Consider the following 27,608-nt stretch of genomic DNA (forward strand, 5'->3'; position numbering starts at 1 on the left):
ACGATGAATTTAGTTTGGATTTTAAATCTGATTGTTATTATTCCCAATTGCTGATATTTGTAGAGTGTACGATTAGGTAAAAGATGGATCAGCATAACGCTCAGGAAAAAATGAAATTACACAAATAAAATGTAACAAAGAATTCTGGCCAGAACACCATATATCGATTCACACAAAACAATTCATACAATCGGTTCCCTAAAATTAAATTTAGATAAAGCTGCAAGAGACAAAGTACAGTGTTTTTCACAGGTGGATTAACCAGGAGTCAGAAATTGCGGATTAGTCCTAATTTCTCCTCCACTAGGTATGCCATAATCTTGGGTAAGTTACTAAATCACAGCTAAACTTGGTTTGTTCATCCATTCATCCTTTAAAAAAAAGAAAAACAGATGAAACATGTGCTCTAATTTTGGAATCTAAAGGAGAAGATGTGGCACAATTGTAAAATAATATCATGATGTTTGCATAGCTCACACCAATGTGAAGTCAGCTCGTATATTAGCCAAGTATATTACGAAAATCTATTCTTGATATACACTTCTCCTGAGGATATTTCTACAGCACAGGAAGAGTTCACATTCTGACTACCAAACTCGTCATCGTTACTATCATTATAGGAAAAGACATTGCATATTTATGTCAATAAAAATGCAAACTCATTCTCGCATAATGAGTAAGGAAAGAAAAGGACAGACTTTTTTTTTTTATGGTGACTCACTATTATTGTGACTGTTAGAAGTATAGCCAATAGAAAACAAGATGATGAAAGACTGGCAGAATACTAAATGATAACTGCCTCGGTAGAGTGGAAAAAACAGTGCATGCTGAATGCCAGTAATTAAACAATTTTACCCATCAGTAATCTCATTTCTAATAAAACTAGACTTATGGTGTATTAATGTTATTTGCATCGTTGTCAGGCAGAAACAATACCAAAAATGTGCTATTTATGTTAACAAAAATGTCAATGGATTCAAGGTTTGTAAGAATATTCAGTTCTTTCCTTTAAGTGATGAGCATAAAAATTAGTGGTTGATATATTGTGTTTGTCTTGATTTGAATATATTCGAATTCAAACATGTTTTCTTTTGCCCTGAGTTTTCTCTCTTTATTTTTTAAAAATGTACTTTAAAAATTTACAGCACGAAATTTGACATCCCTCATGTTTGAGTTTCGGGTTAAGGCTTTTCCACAGTCACATATGTATTTTGGAAGTCCTAGCTCAAAAATTGTTTTCTCTTTGAAAACTTTCCCAACCTTTCTAGACAGAGTTGCTAATTTCTTCTTCTTCTTCTTCTTCTTCTTCTTCTTCTTCTGCTTCTTCTTCTTCTTCTTCTTCTTCTTCTTCTTCTTCTTCTTCTCCTCCTCCTCCTCCTCCTCCTCCTCCTCCTCCTCCTCCTCCTCTTCTTCTTCTTCTTCCTTTTTTTAAAATTTTATTCCTGTATTGTCAGTACACACCTCTGTTATCTACCTATCACATTTCAGAGTCATTACTTGATAATATGAAACTCTCCTTTCACTGAACCCGTGCATCTGCAAATCCCAATATTTAACTTCCTGGTGGATAGTAGATGCCACTCAAAACATCAAGGTGTGAACACACGGGCAAATAGTCACATTTTTTTTCTAGGAGTGTAAAAATTTTGATTTTTACACAAATCTAGCTTAAAAAGAGTGATTTTAAATATTTTCCACATACTCCTAGGATTTTTATTTGTTTTTTGTTTTGTTTTTTTTTCTGTGTGTGTGTGTGTGTTTCAGCTAACAATCTTTGAACCTGAAAATTTCATAATTAGTAAGTGGAGATTCTGAAGCTAATGCACACAACAATAACATGTGAGTCACTTTACAAAGTGTACTCAGAAAGAGGCCTCCTGATAACACTGCAAGGACTCAGAATATCTGTGAAAGAACATGGGCAGTGCTTCATGCTGTAAAGAGTAGTTGGCATCACCAGAGGAGAAACCTGTACCGAGAAACCAAAATACACACAAAGGCAGCAAACACATACATACAGGTAAAGAACCGTTCAAAATAGGAAAATATAGTTTCAAATAACCTTTTTTTAAAAAAGATCTTCATTGTGCTAAACAAATTAGTTTGTATGCTCTTTTTAGTGAATTATTATTCACTGTGTTGATAAATCTGACATCTGACTTGTTGTCAAGCATCATGTGGAAACAGCAGTAAAATACATTGGGCAGAATTACTATGACATTAAAAAATTAAGTTGAGATTACTTATGATGACAATGAAAAACACTACTTTATCCTTATTTTTAATTTATACAAATGGGAAAAATAACATTGAGAAAGACGAATCAAGGCAACTGCCGGTTATTCAATTCTTTGTGTAACTCACACAATTATTTGTGTGAAATATATATATATTTCAATCTAACATAGACATAAAGCCTCTTAAAATCAAAGAGACACTAGGATATAAATAAACATAAAAGTACAAGGAAAGAGGCTAAAACTTAGAGCCTCCAGGAGCAGTGAAATTGCAAAGAAAAAGCTTGCAAAATGAATCAAAACATTCTAAAGAAAAAACAGAGGTAACATGTATCTTTTGTCAATTAATGCAAACCAAAATAGAGAAACGGAATTATTATACCTCTTAATTAATTCCCCTCTGTGGGGACAGAGCCCCAAAAAGCAGTTTCCAGGCTCTCGGCCTCACATAGAAAGGTGCTGGCTCAGGTAGTAAATGGCCATTGACTGCGATCAAATGGCCATCAGCTGTGGCTAGTTGGCCGTCAGCTGTAACCAGTGAGCCATTGGGCACTAATATAACCGCCATGGCTACGCTAGCAGAAGAGTGGGGGAGCTAGCAAGAAGATGGTGGCTGAGCCTGCAAGCGGCACAGTGAGGGTTGAGAATTGTGTTGCTCCTGGTTCCTGTGTCTCCAACCCAGCCGCCAGTGAGAGTATAATGGTATGACTCCCCTACCTATGGCTCCGTGGGTGTTCCTTTTTGGCCTCACCGTGTCCTGCGTTCTTATGTGGGGAGCGGGACCAGAGACCCCGCAGGACGCCCCGCATGACACATGGTGAAGTTGGCAGGATCCCCTGCACTACACCCTCCCTCACCAATATTCAACTGATGAGTTATAAGTCCTGCCAATTCTGTCTTTAATTATTTCTTGAGTTAAAGCCCTCTTTACTCTAGAACTTCTGACCCATTTAAGTCCGCATTTGTTTAATGTGGTATTTCAGTAGTTTCCTAATACGTATTCTTATAACCTCGATAGATACCCTGTATATCAATCCTATACAGTCATAAAAAATCTTTGTTAAATGCATGTCTATTTATATTACTTCCCTGTGCAAGTATTTTCAATGGTTCTTGATTGCTTAGAATAAAGTAAAAATTCTTTAACATAGCATATAATGTCCTCTATTACCTGGCCTTTGCCTACAGCTCCAGCTCCATGCCTCAATTATGCCTCACTATATTCACAAATATATCATGCTATTTTACCTTTTGCATAAGTTGTTTCTTTTGCCTATAATGCAATTCTATATTCATGAAAAATTATTTCAAGTCTCAGCTGAAGTATTCTTTGCCCTCAGGTGTCCTCCTTCATAATCCTTTATTGAGAGTAGAGTTTATCACAACCTCTTTGTTTCTCCAAAACTCTCATTTATATTTTATATCATAGAATCTATCACATTGCAGTTGCAATTATTTGTTGTATGTCTGTCTCTCTGATAGAATGAACTCCTTGAGGGAAAAATATACTCATCATTGAATCTTTTGTACTTGGCATATTGTGGATGCTTAATGATTATCAGCTGAATAAAAAAACAAATAAAGTTAAGGCACAGATTCTGGAGTCAGCCTCCCTGGTTAGGATCACATTTGCTCACTTTCTTTGGAAGTTACTTGGACCTTCCATGTGTCCATTTCTTGTACAAAAAAAGTAATAATGATAGTACTATATCAAAAGGTTATTGTGAAGAGGAAGTACGTTAATATATGTGAAAACCTGGTTCATAAGTGTTACATCACTATCTTTATTGAACAAATATTCACTGCAATCTTACTTTGTGTCAGCTATTTTCCCAGTAACTCAGGATATATACCCTGTTTCCCTGAAAATAAAACCTAGCCGGACAATCAGCTCTAATGCGTCTTTTGGAGCAAAAATTAATATAAGACCCGGTATTATGTTATATATTTATATTATATTATATTATATTATATGACCCAGTCTTACGTTATAGTAAAATAAAACCAGGTCTTATATTAATTTTTGCTCCAAAAAACACATTAGAGCAGATTGTCTGGCTAGGTCTTATTTTCGGAGAAACATGGTATTAAACAAGGAAAGAAAAAGAATAAGATTGAATGAAAGTAGGTTATCTGCCTATATCACTGACTTTTACCATTAACTTTTCATTATGGAAGTAAGCCCAGAAACTGAAAAAGAAGCACGTTGCAATACATACAGTTTTTTTTTTTTTCTTTTCCCCAACAGAGAAGTAGTGAATTTGACTGGGGATGGGGAAAGTATTACTCAGTGAGAGAGAAGCAAAAAAGGTGCCCATGCGTACTATGACTCTTCCAAATCATTTTAGTCCCTAGGACATGGAAATAGTCTATGGAGACAAGACCAGAAAGTGGCTTTGTGATTACCTATCCAATTTTTCTATGGTTCATCTTTCATGAACTGATACATGATGAACAGTCAGTTCACCATGATTTAATCTACTATTTCAATTTCAAGCATCAGCGTCGGACTGATTTAAACAGGAAAGGTAATTTGTTAAAGAGACATTGGTTGGCCAGGGTTGGCCATTGTGGACACAGATAACAGAATGGTGGTTACCAGAAGGGGAGGGAGATTTGGGGAGGGTGAAGACGGCAAAGAGGGTCAAATATATGGTGATGGAAGGACAGTGGACTTTGGGTGGTGTGCACACAATGGAATATACAGATAATGTGTTATAAAAGTGTACACCTTAAACTTAAATAACCAATGTTACCTCAATAAATTTAATTTAAAAAATAAAATGGAGACAAGAAAGGAGAGCCATTACCCTCAAGTAGCTAAATATGCTGAAGAAATGCACAATTCTGAAATGCCTTCAAAGAATCCAGAAATTAATAATCACATGCAGTAATTTTTATTGTGTATTAATTCTTTAAAAAAATCACTGGGTCTTTCATCATAACATTCTTTTCACTACTGTATCAGGTAACTACACATTTGTATCTTTTAGGGTGGGTGAGTCAGTGAAACATCTTTCTAGAAACATAATATGAGTCATCAAGTGCAAAAATTCAACAAATAGAAAAATCAACATCAGAAGTTAGAGGGGGGTCTCAAAATTGAAAAAGGTTCTTATAAAAAAAAGGACAAAAATTATTTGCTTTAAGTAGATGCTTAAATAGTTTCATTTTACATAGAAATGTAGGTACCAAATGCAGAGCTCATGATCATTTTAGTTAACTAATTTAACCTACATTTTGTGTGAAATGATACTGTCGGCTCACCAATATTTTTTATGGGAGGAAATTAACATGTTTGCAGTTGATTCTGATATAGAAAAAGCATGTCTGTATGTGTTTACAATTCTCTCATCCATATATTTTCACACTCTGTCCTTCCCACAAATCATTCCTTTTCTTTTTCTATTTTCTGAACCCAGACTTGATAGTGCACTTTCTCATGATCATAATCCCTTCTGTTGTAATGAAAGCTTAGAAAAAATAAGGACGGGAAGGAAAGGAGTTGAGGGACAAAAGGAAAGCTCCTTTTCTGATCCTTCAAAAGAAGAAACAACAAAGAACATTTGATTTGGGGGGACCTTTGCTGATATTTTTAGAATAGTAGTACAAATGCTTACTGGCAAAAAAAAAACCAACAACCCAGGCTAGACTTCATTGAAATCCCCCAAATTTCCCCCAAATGTTTCTCAACACTGTACAATATGATGAACTGTATCATTTGATTATTGCCATTTGTCCTCTGAAGAAAATAAATTAATTTCAAATGCCATAGCAGGATGATATCTTTAGAAGGCTCTGGTATTTACCCCAAAATAAGGAAGGTCCATTGGGTCTTGGCTCCCTCTCTTGGTAACAATCTAGTGGCTGGTCTATAATGTGGTCTGTCCTGGTATATAATGTGGTGTGTCCTGGTCTATAATGTGGTCTGTCCATATAATGTTGGAAATGAAGTAGCCTCTACTGGTCCCTACAGAGATGAACAATACTTGCTCTTCACCATGCCTGCATAGGTCACTCAGAACAGAGAGGGATAAAGAACAAGCACAAGAAAAGGCTGATAGAAGATATAATCTTACTTGATGTTCTGTGATGTTGAGATTTGCATAGAAGCTGGAAAAAAAGACAAAAAAATTCCCCAAACAATATCTCTGCAATAGCATGGTATTAAAGGTGGAATCTCTTAATGTTTCTTCTTTTTCTCAGGCTTTGTGTTTTTCCAGGTTTTTTTTATAGCATGATAATTCATTTGTAATTATGCAAACTAATGAATAAATGAACATCCAAAAGAATAGACAAGCTTGACTTTATCTAATTATCTTCAAAGACCCATGAGGATAAATTTTTTTTGAGAAATACCAGACTCAAAAGAAACAGAAAGCTAATAATAACTTCTTATGTTACGTAGTTACGGAAAATACCCATTTTCATATAAGTAAGTATGTGGAAAAACATTTCGCAGATGTGACTAAGTTCTACCAAAAATAGTCATTCTGTAATGTCAATGGTTTCTTTCATCATAATTTTCCTTGCTCATCAAAAACTAGCAAAATCCAAGAACTTAAAATTCTGTAGCTTGCATTTCTATTATAACAATTTAAAAATAAATTTAGTTAGTATATTATAACATATTGTCTACATACTTGAGAATTTTTAAAATGTAATTATAGGAAGAAGACATTCATATTTTTAAACTAACATAAGTCTTCCTGTTGAAGAAGGGGCTATACAAATGTATTTCTTCTATTCCTACTTGCCCTACTTGTCCACTCCCTCCCATAAAAGAAGACATAAAATTCCATTATGTCAAAATATCTGTGTTTTACATGTTTATCACCACCAAATACTTTTTGAAATCATCTGCTCAAGCGCTGAGAACATGACACTGTGCTGTAATTTTGTATTGGGGGCTGGGGGGAAAGGGTCCAGGTGATACTCCCTCAACAATTCTGGGCCCTGAGAGAAGAACAATACCACTTCTATTTTTCCTAATGCAATCCCAATCCATTGTACTCTTTTTATATATATATATTTTTGTACTTTAAAGGTGGAAAGGGTGTACCTGTAAGCGTGCTTGTCTTCTGCAATGAAATTGAAAGTGGGTTCTATAAGAACAAACAGGTTTACAGAAACAGGAAATCCACAATATCATTAAGAAGAGAAGCTCTTCTTGTGGTACTCCAATAATTGGGATAAACGTTGCTCCTACACATTCTATTTTGGAGAACAAGTAAGGTGATCCGTAGAAAGAAAAGCAACCATTTCAGGATTTTTTGAAAGCACTTGAATCTGTACTTGCTACTCAGGCTTACTTACCGGCATTTCTACTATCCACTGAGACCCTGACTGCCTGAGGATCAGGGTCAGGGCACCCCTCATATGGAAATATTTCTAACCCTCTCCAAGTCATCAGGCAGATTAGTTTGTTTAGTTACTAAACAGCATAGTAAAGGAAGCCAAGCTGAATGCATTCACTGGATGGACTGCTATTTCACCAAGGAGACAGAATTGTCACAAGAGACCCAGACAAACATTTTGTGGATGTCTTCACAGTGTGGGCTTGGAATTAGTTTCCCTTCATAATGATAACACTAAGATGGCCTGCAGTGCTGCCACAAGAGAGGGAAGAATGAATGAATCTCTCTATGCATTAGCAGAACTCATATATCAACAGATTCTGCAGGAAGTAGCTGAAATTGGAAGTTGCAAAGGGACCGTGACTAAGACTTGATGGTCACACCTCAGCAGACAGTTAGCAATCGCCATCAACTTCATTTAGAAAGAGCAGAGGTTGAGAATTATAATGTGTGACTCTAAAATAATGTGATTGATGTCAGGAGATCACAGAAAACAATCTTATTGCACTTTATGGGCATACCTTGCATCCCGGAGGAAGACCCTAATTGGTTTAGTTATGTAAAGAGAGGAATGACTATGAGCAGGTCAATATTATTTAATAATAAGGTTTATCTCTTCATAATTAAGTCCTCTGTCTTTCAGAAAATAATATTGTTTGTATAGAAGTATCAAAGGTACAAACTCGAGACAGTAGGTGTATAGATTATATAATCCTATGCAATTAAAGCTTTTCTAATGAATGATTGCAATAATCTAAAAGAAGTTAAATCTCAGTTTTAATTAATTATTGGGTTAGTAGTGTGGCCTAAACTAAAATTTCATTAACTTTTAGTTTACTTTTATTCTAATTGGTTTATTTTTAATGCTTTGATATATTTCTTTAGTTCATTTATATTATCTATTATTTGTTTATTTTTAATATTCAAATATATCTTTGTATATATACAAAAACACTATTTCAGTACTTTTTGCTACTAACAAGCGAGTTAACTGGGTTTGGGGTGCTAGTAAATTAGTTGTTTGGACAACTGACATTCATTACATTTAGCATGGTTTGTGTAATCTCTAGCTTTCTCTACTCTTTGCAGTCCCTTGTTCTATTCCTTGACTGCAGTGGGCACCTCAAGAGAAATGTCAGTGTAAATAGAAGGGCCCTGCTATCAGGAAAAGAATGAGGTGGGCAGGTACAAGCCTCAGATGAAAAATTAAGAGGGTCATGGTCGTCTCTGGGATAACAAACCTTGGCTCAGGTTTGGGCTGCCATGTTCATTGCTGCACACTAGACTCACCTGCAGTGCTATACCGTTCCCTGATTCCGGATCATATGGCACAACAATGAAATCATCATTACCTGGGCCACCTGGGGAGCTGTGTACTGTCAGAGTCAAGGCCACTTCACTGAGGGCTTGGATGACATAGATAATCAGAACTCCCACTGAAATTCCATGTCCCAGCCTAACAGGAGGAGTGATTTGATTCTGAATCCTTATCCAGTCAGGTAAAAGGTAGGAGGTGAGATGTCAGGGACTCTGAAAAGATATCCTGCTTCAAGTCCACAAACCCACTCCCACTACATTCCTGTACCCCAACCCCGGGAAGCCTGGGGTAAAGTCACCTAACAGGGGCTTCGTAAAGAGTGTGGGGTGCATTTCTAGACAGACCAGGTTCACGCAAGTCTTAATGCAAGCAGGAGAAGAATTAGTAGTTTGTTGAGGCTTGTAGAGAAAGCCTCTCTTCCTTTCATCCTTGGAAATACAAGTTGTCATGGACTTTAGTTTGTGTTTTGCCTTTGTTTTCTCATATTGGAGCAAGCAGCGCTAAATGCAATTTATTTATTTCACAACTTGAGCAAGGAATTTTTCACAAAATATACCTTTTTAACTATTGAATTTCTATAGAAAAAAGTACGGGATTCCACCATGGCTTACTTACAGAGGCCTTGGGTAGGAAGAGAGGAGACACAGATGGAGATAGAGTAGTACCAGTAGGAGGTCACCAGGTACAAAGTGGCGAGGCAGCAGTAGCCAGCACACAGGTGTGAAAACAGTAATGAAATGAACACTTGTGATCATCACAGAACTAGATGTGAATGCAAGAGTGGAGGGGAAAAAAAGCAGTTCATTAAATATGGATCTAGAAACCGACAACTGAATCAGAGTTTGCGTTTCCACTGCCTGCTGAATTGAAAGAAAAACTTACTAGTGTAGAGCAAAGCTGGCCTGCTGTATGGCATAGTCAAAAACTGGGATACTTTGACCAATAGATAACCCAGTCAACTGAATTCTGCATAAACCAGTTTGGACAGGTCTGGCCTCCAGTAGATTATAGACCTTAACTGGCGGAGGCTATTGTTTTATTATTCTGATTCTGAGACATCGTTCAAAAATGAGTCTTACATTGTATTCTTTTCATCACCAAAGCCCACTCAGGGACAGGCACTGAGAAAGAGTTGTAGAAGATAAACAGCTTAAAGGGTCTGGATTTGGAAGGGAAAAGAGGTAAAAGATTTGTTGTTAGAGTTTTAATTTTTAACAGAGTGAGACTGTTAGGTCTAGTTGACATATTAGCCTTACTTGTGAGCCTCTTAAAGACTGTGTTTCCCTGAGACCAAGCTCATACCCAGCACACACTGGGACCCTGCTGAGATCACTCAGCCTGTGTAATATTCATGTGGATCCATCAGCCTATCTGGAGAAAGGTCAAGATGACTCCCTGGAAAAGAAACAGTTCTCTGGCAAAGAGGCCGGTATTTCTTAGTATTTATACATATTAACACTGTATGTTGAAAAAAACACTTGCTATATTTTATTAAGACAATTGTAGGAATATATTTGTCTTCATTGTTTCAACTGCACAAACCAGAAAATGTCATGAGGTAGTTTCTGTCCCTCACAAATACTTTTCTTTCCCTTCTATACATCAGCTAAAACATGCTGAAAACCTATAAGACTCATAGAAACTGGAAAAAAAAATCAATACTCCCTCAATTCTTCTTTTCTTCATTTATTCAAGCAGTGTGGGCTTTTCTCTCCTGCCTGACTCAATTCATATATTAATTGTATTATTTTCCTTCCAGTGCATCTTGTCACAATAGTGTGAAGCAAGCAGTATCCAAAAACAAATGCTATGTTATTCATTTGCTCCCACTTAAAAAAGCAAGTTTTGATTCACAATGGCATCATCTCGGCTTCGGCGTACCTGTGCAAAGCATGTCTTACCTATTCCCCTCCTCTGCCTTCCAAGAGGTCCCCTCATCTTATCATTTCCTAGAGTCAGGGTTAAATACTTTCTCCTCAAAGAAGGTCTACTAGTACAATTTTTTAAATATGCACTAATGTTACTGATTACTCCAGAGCAACATATGTCCAAAGCATAAACAGGCATGTTAATTTTAAACTAATCTTTAATTACTTAATGAGCTCCTGAGAATTGATTCTGTCTCCCAGGGCCAAAGTACTGAAAAGAAAGCTAAGGTACTAAAAAGAAAGCACAGAACAATGCTATCCTTCTTTGTCTTTTTACATATACATAAAATGTTTATGAATCATATTCTACTTGGAGAATAATTACCATGTGATTATAGTCTGTTGGCTATAGTGGCAAGACTACTGATGTAATAACTAGTGTTTATTGAACAATTCATATATGCTAGGCATTGTAGTAAGAGTTTTACATGAACCATCTCATTTTATTCTTAAAATACACCTGTTACTTCATCCTCATTTTACAGACAAGATTAGGTGGCGAGCTCAGGGATTATAACCAGAGATAAATCGGATTCAGGAGGCAGTAGGACAAACTAATCGTTACTCTAAACTGCCACATTTTGAGTGATATTACTTTAAGTTGTAATAGTCATTTAAAATTGGTGCACACAATTAAAATACAATACAAGACATGCTTTCGGTCATAACCTTATATACTGATGGCGATTTAGTTTAGATTGGGGCTATTAACAGCCATCTATGACCTTGAAAAATTATGTATTTGGCAGAAAGCTAAAAGTAGGTTTAAAGCACATTTATAATGAATGCTTTGCAATGTGGACATTTAGCTGATAAAAATATGTTTAGTTTGCTAGAAAATAATTATAGGTCATTTTTAAAGAGTCTAAACACACAAATGTCAGATTATACCTGTCAGAAGCTGTCAAGAATAATTTCTATCAATCTAAAATTGTCCGGGGATTGTTCCAAATCCAAATAATCTTATGGAGTGCTAACGTTGACATTAGGATTGTTGCAACAGTACCTTCTCATACCATATACAAGAATATACTCAAAATGGATTAAAGACTTAAATGTAAGACCCAAAACCATAAAACTCCTATAAGAAAATATAGGAAAGAAACTCTCAGACATCACCCTCAGTGATATTTTTACTGATACATCTCCTCAGGCAAGGGAAACAAAAGAAAAAATAAACAAATGGGACTACATCAAACTAAAATGTTTTTTTTTTTTTCACAGCAAAACAAAAACACAGTCTACTGAATGGGAGAAGATATTTGCCAATGATACATCTGATAAGGGCTTATTATCTAAAATTTATATTGAAAGAACTCATACAATTCAACAACAATCCAGTTAAAAAATGGGCAGAGGACATGAATAGATATTTCTCCAAAGACGACGTGTGAAATAGCCAACAGATGTATGAAAAATTGCTCAAGTCAGTCATCATCAGAGAAATTCAAATAAAAACTGCAATGAGATATCACCTCACTCCTGTCAAAATGGCTATCATCAATCAATAAACAAACAACAAGTGCTGGCGAGAATGAGAAGAAAAGGGAACCCTCTTGGTGGGATTGTAAATTGGTGCAGCCACTATGGAAAACAGTGTGGAGTTTCCTCAGAAAATCAAAAATAGAACTACCTTATGACCCAGAAATTCCACTCCTGGGTATTTATCCAAAGAAATCCAAAACACTAATTCAAAAAAATATACGCATCCCTCTGTTTACTGCAGCACTATTCATAATGGCCAAGATATGGAAACAACCGAAATGTCCATCAACAGACGATTGGATAAAGAAATGGTGGTACATTCATACAATGGAGTATTACTCTACCATAGAAAAGAATGAGATCTTACCATTTGCAACAACATGGATGGACCTAAAGGATTTTATGCTAAGCGAAATTAAGTCAGATGGAGAAAGACAAATACCACATGATCTCACTTATATGTGGAAAGACCAGAATAAACAAGCAAACAAGAGAGAAATAGATTCTTAAATACAGAGAAAAAAACTGACTGATAGTTCCTAGATGAAAGGGGATGGGTGAGGAGGTGAAGGGATTAGAAAAGTACAAATTGGTAGTCATAAAATAGTCACAGAGATGTGAAATACAGTATGGAGAATATAATCAATAATGTTGTAAGGACTATGTAGGGTGTCAGATGGGTACTGGACTTATGGGGGGGGGTCACTTCATAGATTATATAAATGCCTAACCACTGTGCTGTACACCTGAAACTAATATAAAATAATACTGAATGTTATATACATATATATATATATATATATATATATATTTATATGTGTGTGTGTGTATATATAAATATATATATATATATACACACATATATAGCCATGGGATGTGAAGTAGAGCACAGGGAATATAGTGATTGGTATTGTAGTAGTTATGTACAATGTCAGAGGGGTAGTAGACTTTGTGGGGTTACCACTTTGTGAGGGGTGTAAATGGCTAATCATTATGTTGTTCTGTACACCTGAAACTAATAATGAAATTAAATTTAATTAAAAAAAAAGAAAAAGAGACTGTGAAAAAACAACAACAGCAGCAGCAACAACAACAAAACTGAAACCATAAAATGGGCAAGTGAAAATGAACTCAGAAAAGAGACAATGGCAATTTCACACTGATAATTTAATCCAATATCTGTTCTGGCATATTAAAAAAAGACACCTTTTTAATGATGAAGGATGGATTATTCAGAATGTTCTTCTCAAATGGAGCCTGCTGTAATGAGTGGATTCAAAACATCCCTCTCAAGAGGTCCTTTCCATTCTAGCGTTAAGAACCTACTGATGTTCAGTGACATGGAATGCTGAGAACTCAGTCTCAAGGCAAAGTCAGAAACAATGCTGATGTGATCATTTATCCTAAATATCAACAGGACAGAAATGAGTGGATTATACTTCCTTAGGAGGAGTGGGTTTCATTAATAGCTACTGGAATCAGTAATGATGGTTTTGAAAAGCAAAATCTAAATGGGTGATGTTAAAAGGGTTACTATTACCGACCAGAGCCACCTAGTAAAGTTTTCCCAACACATTCTTTTAAGAAGCTGAATCTGCTCCCCATGCCTCCCACAACCAGGGGCTGCTATGGTCCACAGTTGCTCTTTTTTCTAATTTCCATAAAGATACTCCACTGGCTCCCAGTTATATTGCTAAATGTTAAGCAGGCAGAGCCATAAGGCAGGACAAGTTTAGAATATATAAATAGGATATTTTCCCAAGTTTAAAATGTCTGGCATGAATGAATGTTCCTATATCTCGTACCACATTTTCTTTTTCTCTATTTCAGAACCCCCTTTTCAATCGGTATAAAATAGTCTGTTCAATCAGCAAACAGAAGGGATCTTTAACCTCAGAGATAGTTCAATTTTCAAAACTTGTTTAGCCCCATTGCCGATCTCCCAGGCAAACTGTTATCAAATCACCAGCTAATTATCCCGAAACATCTGACTTTAATACATTATGAAGAAAATAGGTATATTGGACTTAATTATCACACCGTGTGAAATTATTACTAGTTGTGACAGTAAATATTGTTAGGAACCTTAAACAAATGTTCTTTCTCTTAACTCTAATTAAACTTGATTTCCAAATTAATATCAATTTTATATGTTAACAAAATAAATATATATATTTTTTTGGCCAGGGGAAGACTTAGCAGAGAGATAAATCTCAAGTACTTTCCACAAGCAGAGACTGAAAACCCTCTTAGAGCTGAAAATAGCTTTGGTAAAAGAATTAACTGTCTGTCTCCACCAGTAAATGTCTTATTTTCAATCCTTGCTGATGAAAGAAGCGGTTTTTTAAAATACCTATAGATAGGTTTAAAAGTTTAAGTTAATATCTAAGACATGATTTTCCTACATTTTCCACTCTGTTACTAAATTGGACATGTATTTTAAATTTCCAATAAGTATTATAAAGTTTTAACTTTCTAACGTGCAGGTGACCCTTTTCTTTCATTTTCCCAGACTGTAGCATACATTTCAATAAATAGTATTTATGAGTTTATTCTTATATATGTTTTCTGCATTATGAATCAGATTTAGTCATTCCTCACGGAATTATTGGATATTATTAACATGTCTAGAAGCAGATAATGAAACTGAGTAGTCACTACAGTCAGGCAGATACTGACTTCTAGTGAATGGTTGGTTTTTCACGACTCCCACACAGATTAGTTTTTCATATCCATAGAGCAGCAACTACATTTTATTGTGTGTGTGTATATATATATCTATATAGATATATAGATATATGGTGCCATAAATAAGTATACATATTTTAAGAAAGGAAAACTGTATTAAAATTACAATACTCAATAGAAACCAATAACAAAAAATGAATACAAATCATGTTTGACTTTTGCAATTACAAGAGATGCTCAAAGTGGTTACCACCAGCATCCAGACACATCTGATTATGGCGAACTACTGCTTGCTCAATGTTGACCAAAGTGTCCAGTTGTATATATTTTTTTGGCAGCCCCGGTATATAGATGGTGCAATCAAACAATACAGTAAATGTTTAAATTTAAAAAAGAAATGTGTTACAGTAGAAGACACATTGCCATTATCCCCCCTCAAAACACTCCCCGTCGCTTCGAACACACTTATCCCATCATTCCTGCCACTTTCTGAAGCAGTTCTGGAAGTCCTCTTTCATGAGTGTCTTTATGGTAGTTGCGCTGTTGTAGCTGCCTCGATGTCCTAAACCATTTTGACTTTGTGGAAGAGCCAGAAGTCTCATGGTGCGAGATCCAGTGAATAAGGTGGATGAGGACACACTATCATGTTTTTATCTGACAGAAATTGCTGTATACGAGAAGCGATGTGTGACATGGAGCATTGTCATGATGGAGGATGACTTACTTTGAAACACATCTTCTCTCAACTGTAGCTCACACCTGCCTGACTGCACCGAACAAGTTGAAACTTGTCACACACTGTTACTAAGGTTCCATGTGCCGCTTCCTGTATTGAAGATCCCTGCTTCGCTGTTGGATGTTACTTGGCAGTTTCATTCATGTCACACATTGCTTCTAGTATGGAAATTTCTGTCAAATAAAAACAATACAGTGTGTCCTCATCCACCTGATTCACTGGATCTGGTACCATGTGACTTCTGGCTCTTCCCCACAGTCAAAATGACCATGAAAGGTAAACGTTTTGAATCGATTCAGGACACTGAGGCATCCACGACAGTGCAATTAAAGACACTCACAAAAAAGGACTTCCAGAACTGCTTCAGAAAGTAGCAAGAACGATGGGGTGTGTTTGAAAGAAGGGGGAGTATTTTGAGGGGGATTCATGGCAATGTATATTTTATTGTAACAAATTTCTTTTTTTAATTTAAATATTCACTGTATTTTTGGATCACACCTTGTACTTTGTTTGGTTGGTTTTGTTTTTACCCAGTATCCATTTATTCTCTATTGATAACTGTATGCTGAGAATTTCCATTTAGCTAAACAAATACAGAGGCCTCAGCTGGCTATAGCAGTTAGTGCTAGGAGCAGCATGTTTATTTAATTTAGAGCCTTTTAGATGTAGTAAGGTCTTTTCCTAGGACTTCTGGGAAACGGATTCTTACTCTTTCTCTGCATTTTTTTTTTTTTTAAAGCTCTTTGGGGGAATCCTGTGTGAGAATGTGGCCAGTTCAGAGAAAGCGAGGCTGAGAGATAAAAAAGAAGAAATATGATCAAGGTGATAGTTAATATTTTTTAAACAAACACTTGTGTAGTGTTTACAATGGGCCAGGCACAGTTTCAAACACTTTACAAAAACAAGTAATTTAATCGTCTTAACAAACCTATGAAGTGAGTATTATTATAACCTTGACTTTACAACTGAGGAAACTGAGGCCAAGAAAACACAGTTAATAAGTGGAGCAGGAACTTGGACCCAAATGATTTGGCTCGATGCGGTGCTTAGCCACTATGCTAGGCACGTAGTTTGAGCCCTTACTTATGTCAATGGTAAGGTAATACATACTTAAAAATCAGTTCTAAAACACAAAAGGGAGAGAGAGAGAGAGGGAGAGAGAGAGGGAACCCTTGATTTGTTGCATTTGCCAATTTCCTTGCCATAAATAGTCTCACTGTGGCTGAGTGTAAGCTATTAACATAACATTATCTGGTTACCAAAATTCCTAAAAAAAATGAATAATCGAAGAGTTAGTATGAGCCAGCTGCTCTAGTACACGACTGGAGCTTACACCAAACCTCCCTTCCACAACTGCATTTTTGTGAATCTACAATGTTCCTTTGGTTTAAGCCACTTTTGGTTGTGTTTTGTCTTTTGTAATATTAAAGAGTCCTAAGTGATTCCAAGTTTCACATATAATGAAATACTTTCATGGAAATTATTCTTTGTTATCCTAGATCTCTACAATAACCTCATGAGACAGACAAATCACCCAAAATTTTCCCATCTTACTCATCAGATACTGAGGCTTGAGTTGGCTATGAATTTGGTTTATATAGTAACAGCTACATAATTTGCCAGACCTAGTGCAAAATGAAAATGTGGAGTCCCTTGTTCAAAAATTATTAGGAATTTCGAGGTGATGACAGCAGAGCATGAAACTAAGTGCAGCGCTCTTCTAAGAGTGGGGCTCTGTGCAACCGCCCAGGCCATACACTTGTGAAGGTGGCCCTGCGTCTACGACACTCAGCTGGTGACAGAGGTAGCATTGCACTCAAGATCTATAAGTCCCATAGCCCTTACATTCTATTTTACTGGTTCCCTGCAAAATACAGGATCTTTAAATACATTACCTACACTTCTATGTAGAATTTACTCAAATTATTAATGATAACTATTTCATATTATTGACTAATTTCAAGTAAACAAACACTAATGACTCACTTAAAGATTCCTATGTTGCAACAGCTATATATTAGATCACAAGTATATCCAATTTTAATTTCTTATTTACATTATGTTACCTTGAGGTAACATTTTTAAAAATCTTACAGAAATTTATTAAGCTACCTATATCGCTCATTTTTACTTTTCAGACAAAGCTAGATAAAGAAAACAAATACTATTTCACATATCAGATTTTTAATCATTTTATCTGATAGAGTCCCCCCCACCATACACAATTGCCTATTTATTAAAGTTTAGGCAACTCTAAGTATCCTAGGGTTTTCTAAAACAAACAAAAACACCCACTTTTATTTCCCACTACAAAATTTCAGAAATACACCACTTTTCTTCCTTATGGAAAACACGGGCCTAAGTGCAGCTGTTTACAATGCAATTACTGTTTTTCAAAGTGCCAAGCTCAGTTTAATTAGTTTTATTACTTAGAGTCTCACACTCAAAAATCATTATATCCCATGACGATATTTGATGATATATGATAATGGAATAAGGAAATGGGGAAAACAAATATTTTATATAAGATAGCATTTAAAAGTTAAATTATATAATTTTATGTAACATCTGGGTTCCACTATTCAATTTTTGATGATTTTTAAAGAAAACAGAAAACTCACCACAATAAATAGCTGAATAATGCTTTAAGTTTAATCTATGTCAACAAGCAGCAACAGTTACCATGACTTATAATCTAGAAGCAGAGGCTCAGTGTTTTCAACATTTCTATTTTCTTGTTGACTAACCCATTTGATTTTCATTTATGTTTGAAACATTAGATACTAGAGGAAAAAATATTCCAGCATGGTTCCCAAGAAACGTGGCAAAATACTCTAAGTAAGAAAATCAATACATTGATAATGATTTAAAAATGGTTTTCTAAAACTTTTAAAATTTACCATTTTTGTTAATGAAGAATGAAAATACATGTACCATCCCACCAAAGAGGCAGCCGGTCGTTGAGGCGGTTCCTACATTGGTGCTGAAATGAGAGCATTTCAACCATACATGATTTGTCCGTTAACTACAGTAGCCTTACCTGCTCAGATCTGTCCCGGTGCTGGTATTGATACTGAGAAAAGGTGTTATAGGAAGAATCAGTTTTGTCTTTCTCAAATTGTTTCTTCACTCTGGCCAAACCACCAGGCACTGTGCACATTTCTGATTCCTCCATCATCTAGGACAATTTAAGAAAAAGGAAACTTCAGCTTTATATCTGCTCAGAACAGGATGTTCAAGCTATTTTTTTCTTTTCATAGCTGACAATGATTGATGGGTGGTATATTAAAAATATATTAATATACACAATTACATCAGTAGGCTGTTACAGAAAACCCTAATAAAAACAATCTCTCCATGTTATTTTCTCATTTATCAGTCCTTTGACAGAAGTTAGAAAAGTCTTCAAAATATTGAGTTAATTCTCCTTACCTCAGATTTTGATATCTGGAAATTAGACCTATTAGAATGTATTTCTCTAATAATACACAAGTAGTAGAAATTCGAATAATGGATTCAATTTTAACTCACAATAAGTAGTTAATAAAATCCAAAATGTACATATAGGCAACACATTATTAAGAACATAAAATACAATTGATTAATTCCAAAATGTATTTAAATCATCAAGAACGAATAAAATAGACTCTGAGTATCTCTTACATAAAAAGATTAATATCAGCAATAATAACAACTACTTAATACATAGTGCACAGTGAGTTGCTATGTACTTATATGTATTTTGTTATTTGATGCTTCTCTGTATACTGTGAAATATGCATACTTATTATCCTGATTTTAAAATGAGGAAATTGAGTATTGGAAAAGTAAGGCAGCCTGTGAAGTTCTCACAGCTAGTGTGTGAGTGTTGGAGCTGAAATTTGAATTCATACTTAATTATTAGCCTTAAATGGCAGGCAGAAAAGCAGCAGCTATATGACTGCAGTACTCAGCTCTTCGTATAGGTGTGTGAGAATCAGAGGCGGGTCAGGAGGGGGTTGAGATTAGAAAGATTGTAGTCTATCACTAGCATTTTACAGATAAGAAAGTTTATTACAATAGGCATCACTTGGAGCAACTGGAAAAACACTGAGGAGTCTTATCAGATCTTATGCTCTAGCGGAAAGGGCTATAAACTCAAGGGCTTTGGTTTTGATAATTCAGCACACTCCTCAGCTCAGCAGGCACTCAAGCCCAGATGGGAATGACAGCTCTCCAGCAAAGAGGCCCCGTGCCAAAGTGCCCTCCTTCAGGTCTGCTTAAAACTGGGGGGGACTCAGGAACACTTCAAATCACAGGAGGTCTCTTGAGGTCTGGCCCACTGCTGACATAACCTTGGAAGCCTTGAGACATGAAAGAAACTGGATGTCCTGGATACCCGTGAGCTGAGGTTCCCATACCACAGACTGTGGACTCCTGGGGTTCTGGAATCTTTTCCCCAACATGCATTCTCTCAAACAGATACTAAAAATCAACTACGGAGACTGAATTCAGGATTATCTGAATTACTAGCTAATACTCAAGGGGTTGCTTCGTCAAGTCCATAACCTTTTCCAATTATGTGGACTGTTAAATAGTTAAGAATATGTACATTGCCTCCATGGAAAGAGGGATAAGATTATGTAATTACCATATTTCTCTGAAAATAAGAACTACCTGGAAAATAAGCCATAGCATGATTTTTCAGGATGCTCGTAAATATAAGCCCTACTCCAAAAATAAGTCCCAGTTAAGATCTTCAGCCAGATAGATGGACTCATTTCGTACATCCATTGCAACGCACGACAGATGTATTGAATTATAAGATAATAATATTAATATATAGTTAAATATAAATAAATAATATTATTGACATTGATAATTAAAATAAATGATAATGTAAATTATAATTATTTGTAAATACCCAAGTGTGTGCCTTTGGATGAGAGGTAAACGCCTATGTAAACAGATGAACTCAAGACTTATTGCGAATGACCAATAGGAATACAGACACAAAGCACGAATAACCTGTGCATTTCATAATGATCGGACATGGTTGTGTCTAATCTGAATCTTCATAGTTCAATATGTCATGTGTTGTAACGGACGTACTTAATGCACTTGTGTGAAATAAAGAAACATTTTCTGAATTTTGGTGCCTTCAATTTTTCGTAGCTTTTGCGTGGATCATCATTCTTAACTGTCATCATTTTTGTTGCCGCTCTTGTCTCATAAGTCTTCAGTTAACACTTGATTTAATGGTAGATTTTAAAGAGGATGATATTTTGACTCCCAGACAAGATGAATGCAAAAAGAAAGAGCTATTCCATCGAGTACAAGAAAGGAATCGTGGAGGACTCCCAGGGCAAGAATCTTACAGCTTTCTGTAAAGAAAAGAAGTTGGATCTCCGAATGGTCTGAAAATGATGAGCAGAGTACAATAACCTCAGTCAACAGGTGGACGAGGGAAATATTAAGAAGCACAAGTGTGGATCGGTCGGCAACCATTATTTCCTGAACTGGAAGACATCATCTATGAATGGATTGCTGACAGAAGAGCAAAGGCTTTGGTTGTGTTCAGGGCTGATGTTCAAGCATTTGCCCTTGCAATGGTACCACAGTTAGAAATACCCCCGGAAGAATTCAAAGCATCACAACACTGGCTGGCTGGCTTCCTTCAGCAACATGAACTGTTTCTAGGATCGACAACACTGTTCAAACTGGCAGATACTGAAGTTATTAAACGTGCACTTGCATTCAACTCCTTTGTCGATGGCATTGGCTTTTCTAAATACCAACTCTCCAGCATGATTGCTATGGATGAAACTGCAGTGTTTATGGGCCAAGGATCTCAAACGACAATTGATAAGAGAGGTGCCTCGTCAATCTACATTCCCTTCACTGGTTACAAAAGTGCACGTGTTACCTGTATTTTGGCAATTAGTCTGGATGGAAAGAAAGCCACACCTCTAATCATCACTAAGGGCAAGAAAGATAAGGTTGAACGTGTTTCAGGCATTTATGGTCTTGAAACCAAAAAAGCCTGGTGCACACAAGCAGTTATAAGGAAGTGGGTCGATTTAATGCTGCCACTTGTTTTACGAGGTGGCCAAAGAGTTCTGCTAGACTGGGATTCAGCCAGCACTCACCGCGCTAAAGACATGACGAACTTCCTTGCAGAGAGAAGAATAGATCAAATAATGACTCCCGCAGGAATGGCTGCCTATCTCCAGACTCTTGATATTGCAATAAACAAGCCATTCAAGGACCGTTTGCGCATGGAAATCAATGACTACATTGAAAATTGAATGGAGAGAAATCAATGTGAAAACTTTGTGAAGCCTAGCCTGCAAGAGGTTGTGATTTGGGTGAAGAATTCATGGGTTAAAATCGCTGACAGCTGTGTTGCCAGTGCACTATGAGCAGGCTACATGGACAAGAAGTGCTCATTTAAGGAGAGCTGTATTCCTGGACATGAGAGATTGGGGCCAATGGTTCTACAGGAAATGGAGTCGCAAGAAATTCAAGCCAGAATTCGGGGTTTGGAGAGTTACGACAATGTTCCAGAAGAAGATGACATGACTGTATTTGAATAAATGTAGATTTTTGTACATAAATGTAGATTGTTGTACATGAAAAAAAATAAGACATCCCCTGAAAATAAGCCTTAATGCATCTTTTGGAGCAAAAAATTAACATAAGACCTGGTCATATTTTCAGGGAAATACAGTCTAGGTACTAGATACGAGGTGTGATCAAACAAATGGTGAATGTTTAAATAAAAAAAAATTATTACAGTAAAAGACACATTTCCATTAATCTCCCTCAAAATATTCTTACTCGCTTTGAACAAACTTATCCCATAGTTCTTGCCACTTTCTGAAGCAGTCTGGAAGTCTTCTTTTGTGAGTGTCTTTACTTGCGCTGTCATGGCTGCCTCAATGTCCTGAATCGATTCACAAAGTTTACCTTTGATGGTCCTTTTTACTTTGGAGAAGAGCCAGAAGTCGCATGGTACCAGATCTGGTAAATAAGGTGGATGAGGACACACCGCAATGTTTTTATTTGATAGAAATTGCCATACCAGAAGCAATGTGTGAAACGAAGCCTTTCCACTGTGATAACAAAATATGGTGAATGCTACTGCTGAGTGCCATCCAATGGAAAGGCAGGGATCCTCAATACGGGAAGCAGTGAAACGAACCTTAGTAACAGTGTGTGACAAGTTTCAACTTGTTCGGTGCAGTCAGTCAGATGTAAGCTACGGTTGAGAGAAGGTGTGTTTTAAAGTGTGTCTTAAATCATCCTCCATCATGACAACACTCCGTGTCACACATCACTTCTGGTATATGGCAATTTCTGTCAAGTAAAAACGTGATGGTGTATCCTCATCCACCTTATTCACCAGGTCTGGCACCATGTAACTTCTGGCTCTTCTCCAAAGTCAAAATGATTCAGGACATTGAGGCTACAGCAGTGCAACTAAAGACACTCATGAAAGAGGATTTCCGGAACCCCTTCAGAAAGTGGCAAGAATGACTGGATAAGTGTGTTTGAAACAAGGAAGAATATTTTGAGGGGGATTAATGGCAATGTGTGTTTTACTATAACAATTCTTTTTTTTTTTAGTTTAAACATTCACTGTATGTTTTGATCATACCTCATATATATTTTGTCAGATTTTGCAAAAAACTTCAAATATAAGTCCTGGTCAATTACTGCCATTTGATACATGTTAAAGTCATGAGAAAGCATGTCATTTCTTTTGAAATTTAAGATAATAAAGGGGAAGGGTGAATTAAGGCTACAATATTGGTTTTTGTTTGTTTTTGTTTGTTTTTGCATTGTTTTGTTTTGTTTACCCCTTTGCCATTTAATTGACATAAGTGGCCTTTCTCAATTGATCATTATAGAAAATACATAAATATTAAATTATAGAAATTAAGGTAAGTATAGTTAAGAAGAACCTTATCCTTTCCAACAACTACAATGTCCAAATCCCATGCAAATCAATCTGGTAAACTTCAGTAATTATGCTAATGAACGGATACTTTCGTAGTAGTGCGTTTTCTCAAAAATATCAGTTCCTATACTGAACAGGTTGCCTCTGATCTACCAAGTGTATTAAAAATCAGATATACCCATTCATTTCCTTTCGCATTGTGCTTTGGAATCAGACCAAGTTACACTGAAGTGCTAACAGCTGATTATTTTTACTACTAGTAGTGCTACCACTACCCCTAACGCCCCTGGTACTGCTGTTACACTACAGCTGCTATTCGCCTATCTAAGTGAGGCAAGATTTTTAACTGGAGTTTAGTGGTGTTCAGCTCAGCTTGTAAGTGAAGGTTTACATATGTGAGACGGCAGGATTCACTCACGCAGCCGTCTGTAGCCGGGAGCTGGCTCAGATGGAAATTACTCCCATGACTTTGTGTTGCTCAGCGCCATATACTAAATATCCTAACGCATCCATGTTCTTGTAAATGACCACATAACTTAGGTTGCTTTGTTTTGAACATGTTCATGTTTATCCTCATTCTAGCTTTCTTATTCTTGGACTCAGACGTAAGATTTAGAATCTAACGGATATGCAAATAACAATGCTATCTTAAGTTAAATATCTAACACAGAATTTACCCAATATTAAGTTATTTTAGTAAGTTAATTTAAATACCCAACATTTAAACCTAGGTAAATATATTTCATAATCACCAATTTCCTTTATAAAAAACTCTTCTTGTGTTCTAGGGCATAATAGAAATAATATAATTTGGGGAGTTAGACAGACAGTGATTCTAATCCCGGTTCTGACACTTAAAAGCTTGGGCTAGAGTTCCTGATCGTGAGTTTTCCTATTCATAAACTTGGAATACCAATATATTTCTCACAGATTTCTTGTGAGTATTAAAACAGATAAAAGAAATAAAGGTGAACAGCCCAGAAGCTGGCATTCAAATTTATTTCTGAACAAATGTTACTTCCCCCTTCTCTTCCAGGGGGATTTTGCAGTCTGTTGCCTTTTCATGGGTATGATATTCATTTAGGTTCAACCAAATGCCATCTGGCTGAGTCTGGGACAACAAGAAATTGATTGTTGTCATCTATCTCAATTTGATTGAAATATAATTGATTCAGTTTGGGGCCAAATCACTGACTTCCAGATTTTACATGCAAAATATTTGGTTTATTTGTTTAGACAGAAATTGTAGTCATAAGCAGTTTCCATGATTTTTTTTAAGTTGAACAAGGATTTGATACAACTGACCAAATAGGCAGTTATTTTACATTTCTTTAGATATTTACCCGGATTTCTCTGAAATAATAATATGTGTTCTTGTTTTTCTGTCACAATATTTACTTAGGGTCAAATCAAATAGGAGGGCATTTGTTGGGCCAAAGATGCTTTCTTGTATGAGAGGAGTTAATTATAGTCAAAATAATACTGGAATAAAGAGACTAGACATTTAGCATGGCTTTGTTGCTAATTCAATGATTTCCATAAATCACTTTTCCTCAGTTTTTTTTTTGTCTGTAAATAAGCAGGAAAGAGAATTCTTAAATTTCTTATATGTAAACTATCTCCAGAATAGAATTACATTTTAAAATTTTTGTATTAAATAATGATAATTTAGTTTCCTTATGTGCCCAATTTAAATATTCCCTTTTTAGCACATTATAAATACAAATCATGCCCTACAGAAATTTTTATGGTTTTATGGTATATTCTCCTATGCCTGGAAAGATAAACGTCTTTCTAAATAAAAGATGCTTTACTAAATAACCAATCTTTAATTAGCTATTCTCAAAATCAGTTTGTTTCCCCAAGAATCATTTCTCCAATTTAAAACACTAATTTGAAGTAAAGTTCCTTAATGATCCAGCAGGGGGTGCTATCTAAGAAGACTGGCAGGAGGTGCTGGAGGGATACTATTTGTTTTAGAAGTGATTTAGCTACTTATGTCAGTTCTGCACATTCATTCAAAATCTATGCTGCATCTAAAATGTATTTTAATGACTGTGTAAAAACTTAAATGTCATTTAGAATTGCAACATTGTTAATGAGTTTGGCATAGTCAGCCTTGTCTCTAAATCATTTATAAAGAAGAATGTTAGGAGTAGCTATTTTAGAATACAGCCTTTTTGGCTATTCTCTCTCTTTCTCTTTTGGTTAAATGAACAACTTTGCTAATTTGGAGATTATAATTATAAAATAATATACTTATATTCCATTAAGCTATAAAGCTGCTACTAATAAAATGACTCATCAAATCCTGTGGATTGCAGGTCACAGAATATGCAACCCAACATATTCTTTGAATATGACTTTATTATGCATTGGCTCTAAAAACTGGTGGTCTTACTGAATCCTGCTGTTTCCTATAACCATAATTGGTTTAGCAGAGTGCCTACATTGCTAATCTCCCTTGTTCCTATGTTGATTAAGCTACTCATAGTGGATTTGTAGTACACACAGAGAAAGAAGAAAAGCGAAAAAAATTTCTGCCAGTAAATTTAAATGAACTATACATGAGACCAAGGAGGGAGGCACTCAGGCCCACATTATTAAAATTTGAAATTAATTCCCACACTTCCTGAGGAGAATAGCTATAGGTCAAATGACAATGATGGCAATAACACAATGATAGAGTGCCTTGTGGCTGACACATAAATTATTTGACTCCTCACTAAGACCCTCTGAGGTAGATGGCTATTCCCATTTTTCGCTTAAGGAAACTGAAGCCCGGAGAGGGGTTAAGATAGTAGCCCAAATCCACACAGTTAATAAGCAGCAGAGCTGAAGCTGAAATTCAGATCCTCTAAATTTGTTTCACACTATTCTGTGCTTTTTCTACTTTATGCCATTGTCCAGTAGTATTCTTATATTGTAATATAAGGAGGGTATGTGAAGAGTAGACAACAAACACAGTGCCTAATGCAAAACCACCAGGAGCCCCTTACGTTGGCAGAGAAGCTTCGGCCGTCACCCTTGGAAACAGCTGCTTGGTACCTCGCCATCCGCTCCTTCAAGGATACCACCTCCTGGAGGTCTGACACACCCTCAGCCTGCACAGCACTGTCTTCTGCAAATCCACTCGCAGGCTTGTTAGGGCCAACAGCCACTGAAAAGAAATGTAGCATGCTCAGATATGTGTCAGGCTTTGCAAAGAAAATAGCATCACCTTATGAACAGTGAAGACATTTAAAATATCTGGTCTCCTGAAACAGACTGCAACATTTCACAAATACTTACGATGTTTCATTGTCACCCTCTTTTCTTCAAGCTTTCAAGCAAAGCTACAAAATGCCTATATAGGACCATATGCTTATACAAACATCAAAAGAAAAGAGATCACATAGTCTTACCTCATCTAACCAGCTCCTTCTATGTGAAAGGAACATAAGGATTCTCCATGGCTATGTGATTCTCCATGGTTATTTAGTTATATGTGACAGAGCTGACTTTAAAACTAGTTTGTCATATTTTATCTAGTGTTCTTTGCTGTTTTCACTCTGTTTGATGGTTTACTATTCACTCTTAAACAGAATATTGTAATTTCAAAATCATTTCAAGGACTCTTTTTGGGACCAGTGTATAATATACATATATTTATATCACTCATTCATGTACCTCCTGCTTTTCACCTTAGAACAGGTAGTTTGTGCGACTCATAGAGTAGGGCTCTTTCGTGTAGTTTGTTATTCGGATCGGTTTGATTGACTCACTGTGAACCAAAGTCGGAAGAACCCCAGGTAACAGATAGCCAAGCTGCTCTTTCCCTTCCCCGGTCCTTCTACCTCCTCCCCAAGTCTTCATATTGAAGCATCTTATTTGTTTGCTTTTTCTATTAGTTTCTTTAAGGTTAATGTACACAAAGC

The 27,608-nt window shown here is 36.1% G+C and overlaps 1 protein-coding gene across 2 annotated transcripts in view; it reads right to left on the bottom strand.

The window, feature by feature from the left end:
• XIRP2 (xin actin binding repeat containing 2) overlaps window positions 1-27,608 on the bottom strand; it is a 102,324-nt gene that overhangs the window by 25,145 nt on the left and 49,571 nt on the right. For both annotated transcript variants that reach the window (XM_033111811.1, XM_033111812.1), the window contains exons 2-3: window positions 26,691-26,851; window positions 18,790-18,927 (exon numbers count right to left, since the gene is read on the bottom strand). In XM_033111811.1, coding sequence (XP_032967702.1) covers window positions 18,790-18,927; window positions 26,691-26,851 — 299 coding nt within the window. The remainder of the gene's footprint in view (window positions 1-18,789; window positions 18,928-26,690; window positions 26,852-27,608) is intronic.

This window comes from Rhinolophus ferrumequinum, chromosome 8, assembly GCF_004115265.2.
Source record: "Rhinolophus ferrumequinum isolate MPI-CBG mRhiFer1 chromosome 8, mRhiFer1_v1.p, whole genome shotgun sequence".
Taxonomy (NCBI): Eukaryota; Metazoa; Chordata; class Mammalia; order Chiroptera; family Rhinolophidae; genus Rhinolophus; species Rhinolophus ferrumequinum.